Source organism: Oryzias latipes, chromosome 9 (assembly GCF_002234675.1).
Source record: "Oryzias latipes chromosome 9, ASM223467v1".
Taxonomy (NCBI): Eukaryota; Metazoa; Chordata; class Actinopteri; order Beloniformes; family Adrianichthyidae; genus Oryzias; species Oryzias latipes.
In genome coordinates, this window is record NC_019867.2 from 14192966 (window position 1) to 14211741 (window position 18776).

The 18776-nt window shown below is 37.4% G+C and overlaps 2 protein-coding genes across 5 annotated transcripts; both read left to right on the top strand.

Annotated features, from left to right (window-relative positions):
* Positions 1–681: 681 nt before the first annotated feature.
* LOC101158533 (arrestin domain-containing protein 3) lies at positions 682–6398 on the top strand. Of its 4 annotated transcripts, none has more exons than XM_020705992.2 (8): positions 682–823; positions 1178–1467; positions 2160–2198; positions 4008–4068; positions 4289–4439; positions 4669–4765; positions 4835–5091; positions 5888–6398. In XM_020705992.2, the coding sequence occupies exons 1-8, from the start codon at positions 747–749 to the stop codon at positions 6092–6094; spliced, it is 1179 nt and encodes a 392-aa protein (XP_020561651.1). In that variant the 5' UTR covers positions 682–746; the 3' UTR covers positions 6095–6398. The 4 variants fall into 4 exon arrangements, with proteins under 4 accessions (XP_020561651.1, XP_020561653.1, XP_020561652.1 ...); XM_020705994.2 differs by having other exon boundaries at positions 708–823; positions 1200–1467; XM_020705993.2 differs by having other exon boundaries at positions 723–823; positions 1158–1467.
* Positions 6399–8435: 2037 nt separating this feature from the next.
* On the top strand, positions 8436–14242 carry LOC110015622 (actin cytoskeleton-regulatory complex protein PAN1-like). The gene is made up of 6 exons (XM_020705995.2): positions 8436–9073; positions 9156–9216; positions 9334–9475; positions 9572–9665; positions 10471–10727; positions 12089–14242. The coding sequence occupies exons 1-6, from the start codon at positions 8737–8739 to the stop codon at positions 13178–13180; spliced, it is 1983 nt and encodes a 660-aa protein (XP_020561654.1). The 5' UTR covers positions 8436–8736; the 3' UTR covers positions 13181–14242.
* The last annotated feature ends 4534 nt before the right edge of the window (positions 14243–18776 follow it).

The window sequence follows — 18776 nt, forward strand, 5'->3', positions numbered from 1 at the left end:
AAAATGTAGAGGAATATCATAACAGAAAAAAATATTGGCATGTTACACCGAATTTTTTTCTAAGATAACCTGGATACTTGGAAAAGATTTAGCCTACAACGATGTTTTTTATCAGATCAATTCAATTAGTAGGATACTTGTTAACTATTATCATTTGGATGACAATTTGGTGTTTCATAGTCTCTGCCCTGAGACCTGGAAGGTTCAATTCCATGGTTGAGTCATACCAAAGACGGTATGCAATACCTCTCTGCTTGACACTCAACATTAACGGATTTGATTGGGGGGGTGTCGTGGGTCCCGTCAGGAAATAAGGGCAGAGGTGCCAAGGTGAAAGTATTCTTGACTTTATTCAAGAATAGAGCACACCACTTACACCACTTGCTCCACAAAGGCCAACCAACATAGCCTTCCTCGCAGCCTCTCCGACTTCTCCTCTCAGACTCCCACACTGACACCTGTGGCAGGTTCTCTTGTGAATGGTAAGCCCCTCCTCCTGGGCGTTGCTCTCCATCAGTCCAAAGAAAGAGGAAAAGAATTCACAAAGTTCAAGAACAGAAATAAACATACAACAATAAACTGGTTCATACAAAGAAACATTCTGTGTTCTTTACAGAGCTTCCAAGAATCATCAATAAAAATAAATACAAACAATGAAAGATGCGTCACATGACCCGGTATCGGTGACCACTTCCGGGTAAACAAACCAACGCTAATGTTGGCGTCGTGTGTCTACGTGTGAATGTATGCGCGAGGATGATGAGTCGGCAACCCAGCGTGCACTCAGGGCTACCTGCAGGGGGATAGGGACGGAATGGAAAGGGTAAGTGGATGTAAATGACGTGGTTACGAATCCGTGTGTGCGTGTGAATGCGCACGTGACGTGGGTGTGTGCGAGCGTGAACGCCAGAAGAACTGTGTAACCCAGTCATACCAAAGTTAAATACTTTTTGGGTTAAAATTATGTGTTTTTTGTAACTTAATTCCCTAAATGTTTAAAGTATTTTCAGAGAATAAACTATTAAATCACACAGATTTGGTCAGAATAGAAAAAAAGGGTTAAACTGACTGATTTTATGGTGCACTTCAGTTATCTGCTGTACTTTTCCATGGGGTGGGGCTATGAGGTGAATATAAATCGACTAGTTTCATCACAGACACACCTGTGTGTGCTAAGAGCTCGACCTGTTGGACTGCAGCAAACCATGGAGTCCACAGTGAAAAAGCTAGAGGTTACCTACAACCCCATCAATGAAAGGAACACCTTCACAAATGGAGACTTCATGACAGGACAAGTCACCCTGGAAATGGGTAAAGACTGCCAGATCGAGTCCCTGTTTGTTAAGTTCAAGGCAAAGGCTGATGTTACGTGGTCAGAGACGTACGGTAAGACTACCGTTGTGTACCACTCCAAGGAGAAATTCTTCACCATGAAGCAGTACTTCATACAAAGCAAAGACTCTAAGGGTGAGTTTAGTTTTTCTATTCGCTGGTTTTATAGAATTTGTAAGATCCATAAACATATAATTAAAAATGAAAACCAATATGGTTTTAGAGAAAACAGACCAACCTCATTGGCTATCATTGATGCTGTGGAGGAAATCCCAAATGCTCTGGACAAAAAGAAATATACTGCTCGAATTTTCATTGACTTAAAAAACATTTGACACTCTCAATCATGACATCCTACTTGACAAACAGGTGTATGGGATAAGAGGACTAGCGCTAATTTACATAAATAATATGTTCAATGTTTCAAAACTTTTAAAACTCATATTATTTGCTGATGACGCAAATATATTCCATTCTACAGACAATCATAGGGAACTCAACAATGTGGTGAATGAAATTGTATTCTGATTATAATCAATGAGTATTACATATCTGTTACATGGTGTGTTTCATGCTACTGTTTACTGAAATCATGAATGAACGTTTTCTGAAGACAAGCAATAATCAATAAGCACTTGATTTGAGTCTTCACTCCTTGCTTGTTGCTTTTTAAAGGATGTACATTTATGTTAGAATTTCCTTTTTATTTTTTGAAAATTAGTATACTGTTTATGGGGAAAAAATGTATCATTAAAATCGATGCGTGACAAACAAACACAGACCTTGTTTTTGTACCTACAATAAAAAAAACTTGGTTTTCTTTTAAGATGGTGAATACGTCCAGCTGGTAAACCGAAGCTCAGAATGTAAGTATTGGGATGTGTGTTTGATGAGTGTTTTCTGTTTATTTTCAGTCTATTGGGTCAATTGTGTTTTTTCAAAGTAAAGTTCAGAAGCTGCCAATAGCCCTCAGGTTAATTATTATCATATGAGTGAGTAAGTTTATAGCACTCCAGGTAACGACTTTCCTTCTACTGCTTATTTAGTAAATTAAGGGTAAACCACAATAAGCTTTAAGTTTTGCAGGATATATTCTGCTTCAACATTTCAATCTTCATTTATTCTTCAATTCTTCATAGATTTTTTATCAGTTTCCAATTAGAAGATATTGATTTTATGTTTGCTGTTAAATACCACAACAGTGCACAATTGTACCTTCAAAGCGTTATAAGAGTATATTTTTAGCTCAGCTTTCAATCAAGACTTTTTGTGAAGAAATACTGTTGTTATGTCATTGTGTCTTTATACAAGGACGGATATAGGCACGGGCAAAGGGGGGGAAATGCCCCTTTAAAAGCAGTGACTGCCCCCCCCCCCCCCCCTCCAAAAATGTGCTGGCTCACAAAAATCCACAAATAAAAATTTAAAAAAGCAATAGAAAAAACACGTACACAAAACAACAAAAAAAACAAAAAATAAAACTAGAAACGTTGCATTACCTGCGATAATGCTAGTGTGAATGCTTCTTGTTTAATGTGGTCACTGAAGATGCTAAAGCTGTCTGCTAAACATACTGATGCAAATTACTTTAATTGCTGAAGGGATTTGCTGAAAAGGCTAAAGTAATTTGCATAATGCTAAAGTTGCTAAATGACTTAAAATTCTTGAAAATAGTCACGAAGATAGCAGGTTGCTAAAATATTAGCAAATTGCGTTAAATTTTATTAGGCGTAAAAGACAAGAATACCAAAATTACAAGCAGGAATGTCTTGAACATGCTGACCGTTTTGATACCAATATTGCACAGGTTTTGCAGTGCATTTCTATGGAATGGAAAAATCGCCAAAAATACATTTAAAAAAAAAAAGCTTAATTGATAAGAATATCAAAAAGTACAAGCAGTAATGTCATGAACCTCATAAAAATTTAGATACCAGTATTGCATAGGTTTGCATTTCTATAGAGCTGAAAATTGGTATTAATTGCAAAATACATTAAAATGCATAGAAGATATAAATACCAAAATGTACATGTGTGAATGTCCTTAACGTGTTGAACATTTTGATACCAATATTGCATAGTTTGCATGGTAATTGAAGAATAATTCATTGCAATGGGGCTGAAAATTCACAAAAATTGCGCGGGGGGGGGGGGGGGGGGTAAAATATACAAATACCTTAAATAAAACCAAGAATGACCCGAATGTGCTGAACGTTTTGACATCAAAAGTGCATACGTTTCTGAAGTGCACAAAGACTTTTACACAATAAAGGACAAATAAACATTAGAATGGACGGACAGATCAATAGACTGACTTAAATAAAAAGATGAATGCAGCCTCAATGGGGCACAAACCAGTGTCCTGCTTGTGCCGGTCACAAGCCTGGGAAAGGCAGAGGGTAGTGTCAGGAAAAGCCTTCAACATAAAACTTGTGAGACTGATCAAATAGATCAAAGGAGAAGATTGATGAACTGATATGATGCTAGCGTGCTTTTTTATGCATTTTAGGGACTCTCTACACACCCAGACTTAGCTGCACCCCATAGTGGGTCTGACGAAATCCAGGCCCTAATGTTTTATGCTTCTCTGATTTCATTTGAATCAAAAGTAAGATTTTCAATCACTGTTTCCAATTAATGAGCATGTTCATGTGTTTTTTTTGTGTGTATTTAAGATTCCAGTGTTGTGGCCCCAGGAGTCCATGTCTATCCATTCACCTTTCAGTTTCCTGCCCAGTAAGAAAAATCTCTTCTATGGTCTTAAATTAGAAAAATGAAACTTAGACTTTTAGATTGTTTGCAGATGTTTCATGTCTTATGTCTTTAAATGTTTTATGACTATGTTTTTTAAAAAAATTCAAAAAATATTGCCTTTAATGAAATTTCTTGAAATAATCTTGAAAAAGTATCATGAAAGTAACTGTTTCTCATTGGTGATCTCTTTCCTGCTCATTAGGAATGTTCCATCGTCTTTCAAAGGTCCTCATGGTAAAATTGTATATTCATTGGAGGCCTGTTTGAGCAGATCCATGAGGCCTGACAAGAAAGAATCCACAACTGTCAACTTTCTGTCAAAAGCTGACCTCAGTGACATCTCTGCGTTACAGGTAGGTACTACAGGAAATAGTACTGGATCAGGGGGTAACTTTATTTGAATTTTAACATTGCACACTAAGAGATTGACCTGCTAAATGTTATGGGCTACTTTATCTTCTTTATTTGAGCATTTTCACAAAAGCCAAGGTTCAATTAAGGTGTGTCCTGCTGTTTTGTTATTTAGCTTTCTACTGTTATCTTTTAATGCTTTTTTGTGTTTGTTTACTTGTCTTTTTTTAGACACCACAACGCATGTCTATGGACAAGAAAATGAAGGTCTTCACCTCAGGGTCTTTGGCTATGGAAGTAAATCTTGAAAAATCTGGCTTCCTTCAAGGTAAGGGCGCTGAAATGGTGGTTTGATTTCAAGTTTTGGTTTGACATGCACGTTTGCTCTTTCTTACAGGTGAAGGAATAAAGGTGGTGTCATTCATCAAAAACGGCTCCTCTCGTGAGATCAAGCCCAAGTACTGCATTTACAGAAAGCAGAGTTTTTTTGCAAAAGGGAGAAGAAAAGTCCACACTAAAGAGCTCATTAAAGAGGAAGGATCTCCCATTCCACAGAAGGTATCCCAAACAGTGACACAGGTCATTGCCATCCCCCATGATGCTGAGCCATCCATCCTCAACTGCAACATCATCAAAGCAGAGTACAGACTCAAGGTGAGCAACGATTGGACAAGGTCAACAACACAGATCTTGAAGTAACACTCATATTTACTGAAAAAGTCAGGGGTTCAAAGGGATAAGAATTTTGTGAGTTTACTGTAAATTTATTTAAAAAAATGTTTTCTCTCAACTGCATCTCTAAAGTCAAAGAACCACATAAAGTTCATTAAAATCAATTACGTTGAGGAACATTCAATCATATTCTGAAAGCTAATGATATAGCTCAAACGTGGAGTTAATCCCACAAGGCAGTTCTGCAGTAACTCTAGGATAGAACTCATTGAAAATTAGACATAAGCTGAAATGAAAAGATGCTTAGGCTTACAAAAATATGACATGTGAATAAAAAAGTTGATCCCTGAAGCATTTTTGTAAATTTGTCCTGTTTTTGATAAACTGAATAGTTACTTGGACTACAAAGTGGAGTAGTGGTTTAACACTCTCACCTTTCTCTGTGAAGCTTTTATGTTCTCTCAGTGCATGTGTGGGTTTTTCACTGGGCATTCCAGCTTTCTACCACGGTAGAAAAACGCGCTTAATTCATTGATGGATTAGGTGTGTGTAGCCCATGAAAAACTGGTGACTTGTCCAGGGTGTACTTTGCCTTTGCCCAACAGTGGCTGGGACAGGCTGGAGCACTTTTTATGTTTCTTTACTTTGCTACCTGATCATTTACTGTTATATTTTTATTTGGATAAATTACTTTAGATTGTGATAAGATCTTAAATTCATAGCCTTAAATGTGGCTATAAAACAAGACAACACTGACAAACATTGGTGTTTTCCACAGGTTTACCTTGACATCAAGTATGCTTCAGATCCAGAGGTCAAGTTTGACATAGTCATTCTGCCAGCTTCTCAAATGCTTCCAGATGCATCATCATCATCATCATCATCATATGCTCAGTTTGACGCTGAACCTTTTGGGAACCCAGCTGCTTCTATCTGGAGCTTTGGATCATCAGCACCAACTCAAGCTTCTGCTCCTCCTTCCTAAGATTTTAATGGAATGTACCCTTCTTGAAATGATTTTTCTTAGAAACATCAGTATTAGGGTTTAGAGTTTTAGTGAGTTTTTTATTCAAAATGTTCATACATCTTTAAAACATTTTTGGCCACTTTTAAAATTTGTTCCCGAAATAAACATCAGTTCTTGTGAATCTGGAGGCTAAGAAGTTCTTTGGCATACAGTGAATAAATAATTTAAACTTGTTAACATGATGCAATATCCTAATGGAAGTGGCAATCAGACAGTAGACGAACTATAATAATAAAGGAGTGGACTTGGTCTGCATCAACGACATTGTTGTAGGATGTTCAGTTGTTTGCTAAAAATAACCCTCCCCACATGATTACACAACCACCACCAATATAAACCAGGATGAAACCCTGCTTTCATGTAAAAAAAAAAAATATATATTTATATATATATATATATATAAATTCCTCTTTCACCCTTCCGCGGGTGGTTTCTCACTCAAACTCAGGTCCTCTACCAGAGGCCTGGGAGCTTGAGGGTCCTGCGCAGTATCTTAGCTGTTCCTAGCACTGCGCTTTTCTGGACTGAGAGGTCTGACGTCTTTCCAGGTATCTGTTGTAGCCACTCTTCCAGCTTGGGGGTTACTGCCCCGAGTGCTCCAAATACCACAGGCACCACTGTCACCTTCACTTTCCAGGCTTTCTCCAGTTCTTTTCGGAGTCCCTGGTATTTCTCCAGTTTCTCATGTTCCTTCTTCCTTATGTTCCCATCGCTTGGCACTGCCACATCCACCACAACGGCTTTCCTCTGTTGACAATTCCAAAATTAATTCAGAATGTTCAACAATACACAAGTACCTGGATTCATAAGAGCAACACCATAAATGGGCCAATAGGTGTATTTTAAGTTTAAATGTTTTGGAATGCCGCAACATTGTACTGGGCTTTAATATAATCAATTATGAAATGTATTAATTTTATAATTAATAATAAAACTTGGTCAAAAATAATTTGTGAGGTGTTTCCTTCTACTTTTTTTTGTCTGAACATTTTGAGATTGAGTGAAGATGACCAAAGAAAGACATCCTACACTCTTTAGCTTTGCTTTAACAAAAATTTTTAATTAATTTTTAATCTAGTTTTTTATCAGTTTATCAATTTTAAACACAATTTTTCAACTTCATTAAACATAAACGAAGCAGAGCAGTGATGTAATGAGACCGAATTCAAGCCCTGGTTTTATGCTGGGATGAAAAGGCCAAACCACGACACCAGTAACATTTGCAGATTGCTTGCACACACATTTTTACACAGACACACATTCCTGTGCAGATTCTTGTTCTGACAGCAGAGATAACATTCCATGCCTGCCGAACCAGCTGTCTCATGGGAAGCCTTGCACAATGGAAGTGTTTCATGTCTATCCTTGAGGAAAGAACAGGCCGTCAAGTGTCCAGTCTTTGAAGATAAAACACACCGGAGGAGGAGTCTGATGGAAGCTGCTGTAAGTAGCTCAAAATCCACCATAAAATCCCAGGGTCAGCGTAAGGGAGTAGTCGTTGCTCGGTGAAGGGCTTGTTACTTCATCCCGATGGCGCAACCAAGAATTGGAGTGGAAGGAGGGATGAGAATTGCACATCTTTAGTATAAAACTAATGTGACTTTGTATTTTATACATTTCTGTAAAACTTTATAATAGGGGTTCCTTTATAAATGTTAGTAAATGCATAATTAAGCATTATTTAACTATTAAATAATGTGTTAACAGACACTTTCATGCATTAATTTGCATTAATAATTGTATCATTTAATGAATTAGCTAGCAATTATGAGATTTTCCAGCATTTATAGGTCAGGCTAAAAAACGTCAAATGAAACCTTTCTTACCTTTTGCATCCTAATGCTGAGCAAACAATCATAGGAAATGGTTACTTCAGACATTATTAAGGCTTTACATATACTAACATTGTTGTTCATGTATACAAAGCGCTAAGAAAGCATTATGACTACATAACCCTATCAAATGCATGGAGAAACTTTTATTATTGCTTATAAACATCAGTTAACTACTAAATAATGCACTAAATCAAAAAAGTTTCTCTACGCAATAACTTGGCCTTATATATCCATAGTGCTTGCTTAGCATGATCTATGCATGAACAACAGTGTTAATAAAGCCTTAATAATGTCTGAATTAATCATTTCCTATGGTTGTTGTTGAGAGTTATGAAGCATGAGGTAAAAAAAGGTTTTCTTTAATGTTTTTAGCCTGACTTAACCCTTTATAAATGTTGGAAACCCTAATAAGCAGTACCTGCTAAATAATTCCTTAAATAATACACTTAGAAATGCAAAGCAGTTCTTAATTATGTGTTTTCTAACATTAATAAAGGGACCCTTGTTTTTAAAGTGTTACTTATATTTCTTGATGGTTCTTGGCATATTAAGAACTTTCTGACTGCAATTTTCTGAACTGGACCACTCCTTGTGCAAACCTGCAAACTCTACAGTGTCAAGGAAACAACACTAAAGAGCAAAGAAATCATTCATCTTGTTTAAAATAGCAAACCTGCAGTCTTACAGCTTTGGGGGCCACAGGCCTCACTGTTTCCGCATTGTGTGAAACTAGAAAAACTAGTTGTTCAGGATTTACAGGTGGAAATGACACAGGAAGGCAGCTGTCTAAGTGAACTTCAGTTGTTTAGCTTCTCTTCTGGCTTGCATTGTCTTGTTTTTTTGTTTTTTTCTCGGCTCAAAATGACGATTAAAACTTTTGAAATTCATTACAACGCTATAAACATCCAAAAGACCTTTACCAATGGAGACACCATGACTGGGAAAGTGGTTTTAGAGACGACAAAGGGACTCAAAATCAAATCGCTTGTTTTCGTTGGTAAAGGAAGAGCTCGGGTTTGCTGGCGGGAGAACCAGGGAGACAAACATCATGTATACTGGGCGAATGAGAAATTCTACAGCGTCAAACATCATGTATTGGCAGGTGAGACAAGATGGTGACATATGAAATCTTTGTCATTATGCTCAATTTTGACAGATTTGACTTTTTTTTATTTTCATGTCAGGCACTGTATTCATAGGAAAAGGAAGACACGAGTTTCTATTTAGCTTCAAGATACCTGAGAGGTATTTTGTATTTACTGTATATACTTATCCTAAAACAACACACAAAAAAAGATACTGATAAAATTTTAAATTATTCTTTTCTTTCTTACCCTCAGAATTATGTTGTTTATTTTGCAGAGACATGCCATCAACTTTCAACTCACCTGTTGGCAAAGTCATCCATAAAGTGAAAGCAGAGCTGAAACAATCCTTAAAATTGACCAAAAAAGCCAAAGCGCACTTCACCTTTGTGTCCAAATCAAACATGGACGGATTGCAGGTTAGGAGGAGCGGAAGTCTGACTGAGTGTGACTGAAGCCGTGGAAGTAAAGGAACCTTTCAATAGTCTGGTTTAATGTGGGGATTTGCTTTTTAGGAACCTCAAAGTGGGTGTAAGGATAAAGGCCTTTCTTCTGGGTCTGGAAATGTTTCTCTGGATGTTCACACCCCAAAGAGGGGTTACATGCAAGGTGAGTCTTTACTTAACAAACCTTGCATCCATCCTTTTTCTAAACTTCCGGAAATAAAGCTTCACAAAAGGCTCCACATATTTCATCTTCTAGCTAGCCTCCGATAAACAGAAAACTTTTGTGATTTTTCCTTGTTAATCTTTGACTTTTTTCTTGTAAATTTACGAGATTTTAAATTGTAAATTTATGAGATAAAAACGTGTAAATTTCCGAGTTTTTTTCTCGTAAATTTATGACTTAAAAATCGTAATTTAAAAAAAAAAAGACAAAGAGCGTTAGATGCAGATGTCACTGTGTTTTAGACAAACGTACATTTGTAAGCAATTACGTTATCTAGAAAGAAAACACCCTAAACTTGTCCAAATATCATGCAGCCCTCAGGAACGCAGAATAGTTTGAAACTGAATTGTTTTTTTTCCACCGGTAGGCAAAAAAAGTCCTCATTTCTGTTGTGCTGCGGTTTATGCTGTTGCTGCGGTTATGTCGTTGTGTTGCGGGTAATTTCCTTGTGCTTCGGGTAATGCCGTTGCGTTGTTTCTTTTGTATGTAGTGTGAGCCCTGTCAGCCACCGTAGATTTGGGCTAAAAACAGCATCATCATAATTAAAAGACCACTGGGTACTTTTTAAAAATAGATCAACAGATGACTAAAGTGGAACTTAACACCTTTGAGTCAACATTTCACTCTCTCCTCTGACTGACTTGTATTAGTTCCTCATATTTTATTTGAAAAAGAACATTTAATTTAGTAGAAAGTAATTTTTATGTGTGTTAAATAAATAAAATATGAAGTCTTTATTTTACAGGTGAGGCCCTGAGCTTTAAAGTTGAAATCAACAATTGCTCATCTTCTTCAGTGAAACCAAAGTTTGAACTGTACGAGAAGAGGAGTTACTTCGCCCAGGGCCACAAAAAACAGGAAACAAATAAAATTCTTAATGGCAGAATCGATGATGGCTCCTCTCAGGAATCAGGACATTTATCCAAGACCATCACCATCCCTGCACAGCTGGCCCCCTCCATTCTGAACTGCTCCATCATAAAGCTGGAATACAGGCTAAGGGTAAGTGTGGAAGCAATTCTATAGCATAATTAAAAATAAAAGTCAAAATCAGAAATGCTTTTTCATTTTCAAAATGTAACTGCATCAAATTCAAATGAAAAATCAATGTTTCAAAATGCTTTTTCATTTTCTTCTTCAACACTTTTTCTTCTTATTCTGTCACTTAATTAAATTGATAAAGAAAATGGTATTTGACATTTCATTTACGAGAAGTTCTCTGGTAAATATGTAACAAAATTCATTTAGAAATGTCTAATTTCAAAATTAAAATGGATTAACAGAAATGCTTTTTCATTTTCTGCTACACATTAACCAGATATCTTTTTAAAAAAGAAATGTCAAATACCATTTTCTTTATCATTTTAATTAAGTGACAGAATAAGCAGTGTTGAAGACTAAAATGAGAAAGCATTTTGGCGTATTGCTTTTTCATTTTAATTTTGAGTCAAAAAATGCATTTCTGGTTTTGACGCTACACAAGCGCTTCAATAGGTAAGAACTGCTCTGTAGTTTAGAAATCATACCACATTGATAGAAGGACTTCTTGTAACTAACTAAAAGTCTTTTTTTTTTAAAGTTATATTACTTTTTAATTTAAAAAGAACAACACCCAAGTAAAGACTGAGAAAGCAAATAATAAAAAAACAATAACTTATTTTCCTTTTCCCTCAGATTTCATTTATTCACCCTATAGAACACTTTCGCTATAAAAGGTTACACCATCACTTTTGCCGGGTAATCTTTACCCAACATAATATACCAAACATTGACTTTTTGTTATAAAAAAAATAGATCAAAACATTACAATTCATTATGAATTAGAGGGGTTTTCTTTTATTTTCAACTGGGGTACATGTAACAACAAAAACATAGGAAATTCCTAAAAACATGCTTAAAATTTACTGAAAAGTGAGGAATTTGAGAGCAACAAGAAAAAGCAATAAAATGATACTAGACACTTGGTCTTTGGTCCACCCATTCCTGGGACATGTGAGACTTTACTGTTAAAATGGTTTTTCAGCTGCACCTTTAAAAAGAACACAAATTAATAAGTCTTTTATACATCTATGAGAAATAATTAAATTTTCAGCAGCTGTCTGCCATTGCTGAAAGGTTTTGCCATCTTTTTACTGTTTTTTAACCCTGATTTTCTTGATTAGACAAAAAAGTTAAACTTATCACTCTATCGTAATAAAAAAGTTAATTCAACATCAGGAAAACCTTTCATTGCAAGTGAGCTCTGTTGCATTTTTTAATCAAATAGACTCAAACCGATAATATGCATAATCACTGTCAATATAATAAGTTTTGTTATGAAAAAACCCCATTAACATAAAAAAAACATTTTCTTTTCTTTTCAGATCTATCTGGACATTGAATTTGCAAAAGATCCTGAAGTTAAACTCCCTATTGTTGTCTTACCCATGTTTCAACCTGAAGTAATACCACCTGCAAACACTGCCAATGCAATTGGAAATCCACAACAACCAGGCTCATGCTTTACATGGCAACTAAACTCGGGTTTTGTACAGCAACCAGGTTCGGGCTTTATACAGGTACCAGCCTCGGGTCTTCCACGTCAATTAAGCTTGAGCTATCCATCACAACCAGGCATGGGCTTTGCACAGCAACCAGGCTCAGGCTTTGCACAGCAACCAGGCTCTGGCTTTGCACAGCAACCAGGCTCTGGCTTTGCACAGCAACCAGGCTCTGGCTTTGCACAGCAACCAGGCTCAGGCTTTGCACAGCAACCAGGCTCAGGCTTTGCACAGCAACCAGGCTCAGGCTTTGCACAGCAACCAGGCTCTGGCTTTGCACAGCAACCAGGCTCAGGCTTTGCACAGCAACCAGGCTCAGGCTTTGCACAGCAACCAGGCTCAGGCTTTGCACAGCAACTAGGCTCAGGCTTTGCACAGCAACCAGGCTCAGGCTTTGCACAGCAACCAGGCTCAGGCTTTGCACAGCAACCAGGCTCAGGCTTTGCACAGCAACCAGGCTCAGGCTTTCCACAGCAACCAGGCTCAGGCTTTCCACAGCAACCAGGCTCAGGCTTTGCACAGCAACCAGGCTCAGGCTTTGCACAGCAACCAGGCTCGGGCTTTGCACGGCAACTGAGCTCTGGCTTTACATCACAACCAGGCTCAGGCTTTGCACGGCAACTAAGCTCTAGCTTTACATCAAAACCAGGCATGGACTTTGCACAACAAACAGGCTCCAACTCTCCACAGCAACCAGGCTCAGGCTTTCCACAGCAACCAGGCTCAGACTTTGCACAGCAACCAGGCTCAGGCTTTCCACAGCAACCAGGGTCAGTCTTTCCACAACAACTAAGCTCCGACTTTCCAAATCAACCAGGCTCAGGCTTTGCACTGCCACCTCTGGATCCTCCCCCTGATTATGAAGAATGTGAAATAGACCCCCCTCCATCCTATAGAGAAATAGAAAAACAATAATTCTTTAAATATTTAAAATTTAGGATGACCATTTTCTGATGTAACAGGTAAACCTTGGTGAAAACCATAACATAAAAACTTTGTGTTTGTCTTGAAAGTGTATAGTAATGAATGCATACATTGATATTTAATATAAACGAGGAACTTCAATGTGTAGTATGGATAGTATTTAAATAAATTGTTGTTTAAAAGCAAAATAAATTGTTCAAATGTTTTTTTCTTTTTTTGTGTGTGAAAAAGTGTCTCAATGAAGTTCCGCATTCCTTTGATTCAACAAAGTGAAAACATAATGCATTCATTTTGGGTTTTTCATGTATTTTGTTTATAAAAGAATTTAAAATATTAATTTAAAGTATTTAGACTCCCAAATTTTCTGCTGGACTATTTGCCAGTATGAAAATCCAACTTTATCATCTGACCGTTTTTTTAACCAAAGGTTTAATGTCTTTTGAAATCAGTAGAGATTTGAGGATGCAGCATTTCGTTTTTAGGTTTGCTTTGAGTCTGAATCCCTTTTCTGCGACCATTTGTTTGGGTATTTGCAATTATACTGTGCCAGCGCAAAATCTTTGTAGTTTTTAAATTGAACAGATTTTGAAAAATAAGCAGCATTTTTATGCTGTTTTACTGAATAATTCCCACTTTGTTTGACTGACAGGGCCTATAGACAGCAGACAGAAGGCATGTTCAATTGTCCTCCAATATACTGTAGGTTTTGCACGGTAAAAATGTCAAAATAATAATACTTTTTTTTCAAATATATAAAATGTAACATTGCATATTTCTTACAAATTAATTTCAAATTTAATTTTAAAAGCATTAATTTCTGTTATAGCTTTTGAATGTCTTTACTTGTGTGAGAATTAAAACATTTTGATATACTGTGAATGTATTTCAGTTACTGTACATATATTTTTTATCAGTGTTAACATAATTTGTTTTCATTGTATGCAATTATATGTGAATAATTCACCAATAATTTTGGTAAACAAATATTTTTTCTTTCTATGAATATTATCTAAATGAACATTGTCAAACAAGAATAAAAAATATCACAATTGAGTTTACTACTATTTACTATTCCATTACCCCATCTTGACATCCAAATTAAAGAAAAAACTGAACAAATAAGAACTTCTACAGCCTATTTCAGCATTATGACTGCTTTTAGAGTTGTCAAAATCTGAATTTTAAAAAACATCAACTAAAATGTTCCCTCATCAGAAAAGTGTGGAGCCCCAGCTGCCATCTAGTGATGAAATGCTGAAAGGAGAAGTAGTGGCCCCACAGAGATGAAGAAGAATTCAACAGGACAAAATATATCAGTTTGAAGCAAATACAATGTGTATTAATGAATTTATTGAACACTTAAGATACTAAAGATCAATGGATTAAATACCATTGCTTTCACACCTATAAGTCTACAGTGAAAAAATAAACTGCCTGCTAACAATGACTTTGGTTTTGATGCATTTAGAAAGGCCTGAGCCTTACACCCAATCTACAGATTTCTCGTCTTCCTTCTGTGATGTACATTTTTTATTTTTGTGGCAAATATTACATGAGCATTGCCCAGATATAACATATAAAAGCAATCCTACAATACTGTTATGTGTATGCTCTCACACCAGCAGACACCTTTACTGTATGATGTCTGCTCCGATTTAACAAATTCTAAAGTATAACCTATTTTGCTATAAATGAAGTTATTGACATAAGATCTAATTTTTCTACCATTTTATTTGACACTCTTGTAAAACAGTAGACCATGTGTGGTTGTCTGTATAAGGAAAATCATTTAAACAATTGAAAATCTTTTCAATTTCAAGGATTTAAAGTAGTTATAGTCATCTAGTTAAATGTGCTCCAAGGTACTTTGTGTGATCTGCTATAGTCTGTCATGACCTTATTGTTGCACCATTTAAAAACGACTTTTTTTAGTACACAAACACTGAGGAGTGGGATTGTTAACCTTTTTTTTTTTTTTACTTATTTTTATAGATTGAGGATGATAAATTACCCAGGAGGTAACTTGTCATTCTAAGGAATAATAAGTTTTAGAATTTTCTTGAAAATGGTGAAAATTGGTAAGGGGTGTATACTATACTCACCTTTTACAATGCTATACTGGAAAGTCTGCTGAGATACGCAATGGCAGCATGGTTTGGGGCAAACCATGCTGCAAAAGCAAAAAACAAACTTTACAAGCTACTCAACATAGGGGAGCCGGTTTAGCTTGTGCTGGTTATTGGCGCCTTCCATCAGTGAAATCAGGGTTTGAATCCGGGCTGCTCCCTGTTTCCTTCTCTACTTCTGTGCCAGTCCCAAGCCCGGTTGCTTAGAGAGGGCTGCGTCAGGAAGGGCATCCGGCGTAAAACATTGCCAAGTTTACCATGCGACCCCTGATGGGAAAAGCCGAAAGAGAAACAAACAAACAAGCTACTCAACGTAGCCCTCAAAATCTGTGGTTGTAGGAACCATCAAACATTGCAAGTCACATATGAGGAAACAACACTTAGGCTAGCAAAGATAATAATAAATGGCCCAGGTCACTTTCTGTTCCCGCAACTTGAGCTTTTACCTTTAAGGCCCGTACACACCGGGACGAATATTCGCCAGGCGTTATTCGCCAGCGTTTTTCGCCACGTTTTTTGTGTTCACACCCAGGCGATTTTCGCTGACGGTGAGCCGAGCGAACATGCAATTTCATTCCCTGACATTAGATGGCGCTTAATGTAAACAGAAATACTCCTGTACACAAGGTGGCGCTGCGCAACTTTACGATTCTTAAAGTCGCTTTTCACTCAGAAGAAGAGAGCAAGTATTTACGCGCTTGTTGGAATCAAACAAAGAAAACATGAATATTTCAAGCATCAGTAGCTCCAACTGGTGCTTGGTTCGGGGATATTTTAGAATGTCCGTCAATATTTCTTCGCGGCAGTGTAGACGCTACTTGGCGTCTATCTTCTTCGCTGGTATGTGTGCTCAGCAAGGCAGTTTTGTGTTTGAGCGCCCCCAAGTTGTGTTTTACTGTAACTTCAGAAGCTCCAGACACGTGTGCAAAAGCGCCATTCTCATTGGTTGAATACATTTCGACGCGACGCGTCGAAAAAAAAAAACGAACCCGAGGCGTTTTTTTTTTTTGACGCTTTGGCGCGTGGTGTTTTTTCGCGTCGGTGTGCACACTCTCATTGGTGCCCTTTGTTTAGTCACGAGGCGTTAAACGTCGGCGAAAATCGCCGGTGAAATTCGTCCCGGTGTGAACAGGCCTTCAGGCAGACGATTTACAGCAGTCAAATATAAAACTAATCAATTCAGATCTTTATTTATTCCAGCATTGGTCACCCTGCTGAACAAGAACTGTTTAGTTCTATTTGCAGAAGGAAATCTTTGTAGAGCAGTTGTCGTAGAAATAACAAAATCGGTGTTCTTCTTACTTGTTTAATAGAACTTGGTATGTGTATGTATTTATTATTTTGGGCACCAGTCCGTAGTTTTATTAGGTGTTGTAGATTAATGGAAAGTGTTTGTTTATTTTCTTGTCAATTGATAATCCATTTTATTGAAATTACTCTTAGCAATGTGGTTTTAAAGGTTTCAATTAGATATTTTGCTATTTTTTACTATTTTACTATTCGTGTTCTTGACTGTGAAGGTCAGGTCGACAAATCTGTATACTCTGTTTTTTCAATTATTTATGATGTAGTTGTTTTTTGTACTTTTATGACTCTCACTACCTGTATGTGATGTGTGTATGATGTTGATGAATGATGTTATAGAGTTTGCAGCTCTGTGGGCCACAACAAATTTCCTCTCTCTGCCTTTGCTCAAAGGCCCAAAGTGCTATACAGTCACAGTCCCATTCACCCGGCCACACACACTGATGGCGGCTCCGCTGCCAAACACTGGTGCCAACGTTCAGCCAGAGGCAAGGTGAGGTTCAGTGTCTTCCCCAAAGAGACTTCAACACATGGGCGTGTGAGGCGGGAATCAAAAAAGCAATCTTACGAACATAGGTCGACTAACATACCGCTGCACCACTGTCGCCCCACAATCCTATTTTTTTTTTTGTTTAAAACATGAGATAGACAAGCAAACTGTCCATAGTGCACCCCATCTTCATTCTCTAGTTGGTATAGGTTCTAGCAACCCTGTAGGCCAATAGACCTACAGTAGTTATGGGGTTAAACCTTTGCATTTTAGAATATCATAAGGACGCACACAAAACTTTTATAATATTATATTATGTCATATTATATTGTATTATATTGTGAGAGATCTTTTATTCATGTGCTCAAGTTGTGAATTTATTTAATGTTTCTTTAATTAAGCAGCTTTTGATCCCCCCCCCCCCCCCCCCCCCCCCCCACACACACACACCACCACCAGGAGGTGCAAGTTTTTCGAACGAACACAACATCTTGTGGTACAGACATGTAGATCTCGTGGCCAGTTCTAATGAGTTGACTAAAATTGACTAAAAGTGCCTCCTCCCTTCTTTGCTTTGAGTTCAGCGCAGTTATGCTGCAATAATCAAACAGGTTATGGGCCCAGGAGCAATTCGAAGAGGTTAGATCAGGGGTGTCCAAACTATGGCCCGCGGGCAAACTGCGGCCCGCGGGTCTGTTTTTATTGGCCCGCAGCAAATTTTGAAAATATGATTGAATATGGCCCACACGTGCCGCTTGAGCTCAACTCTGTTGCACTTCTCAGTTTCAACACTAGATGGAGTCGGTCACAGAAAAGTGCTTCTCCACTAAAAGAAAAAAATGCAAAGAAGAATATTTACGAGTCACCAGAAATGGCAGCACCGAAGAAATGCAAGATAGCAAGTGAATGTAGAAGATTTCAAACACGGTGGGAAAATGAATATTTCTTTAAGGCAGTGCTTCTCAAATAGTGGGGCGCGCCCGAAGCAATGCCAGGGGGGGCGGTGGTGGCGGTTTTAGGCACAGGTAATACGGGCACATGTCCGGTGCGCAAATTTAATGTGGGGGCGGCTATGGAGAGAAATTAGACTCAGTCGGATTTGTGCGTGCGTAATTTTTGATTTGTGCGTAAAGTAGGATTTGTGTATGCATATTCTTGCTTTGTGCGTGCGTAAATTAGGATTTGTGCATAAATTTGGATTTGTGCATGATTTGTTACTCACATAATACGTTTTGTGTATAAGTTAAAAAAATATAAAATGAAAAAATACAAAATGCAATTTACGTATGCACAAATTAAGATTACAACAGCTTGAAACTACTTACACACACACATCTTTAAAAAACACGCACGAACCCCTTGTTACGCACACACGAAGCCAAAGTTACGCACGGATCTACCGTGAGACTGTTTTCACGTCTCACAAATTCGTCCGTAAGTGCTGCGTTTAAATACCAGTGGAATGCTCGGTCATTAGAATTTTTCTATCAGCCTTCCATTCTAAACGTATTTCCTTCAGTGGGTGTACCAGGGCTTAAAAAAACTTTAAAGGAAAATAAAAATTATTATCTGAGAATATGACGTTCACTTTTAAACGCTAATGTATATATTTAAAGTATATTATTCTCCGAGACACCGAATTGATACAAAATGCGTAACAGGAACG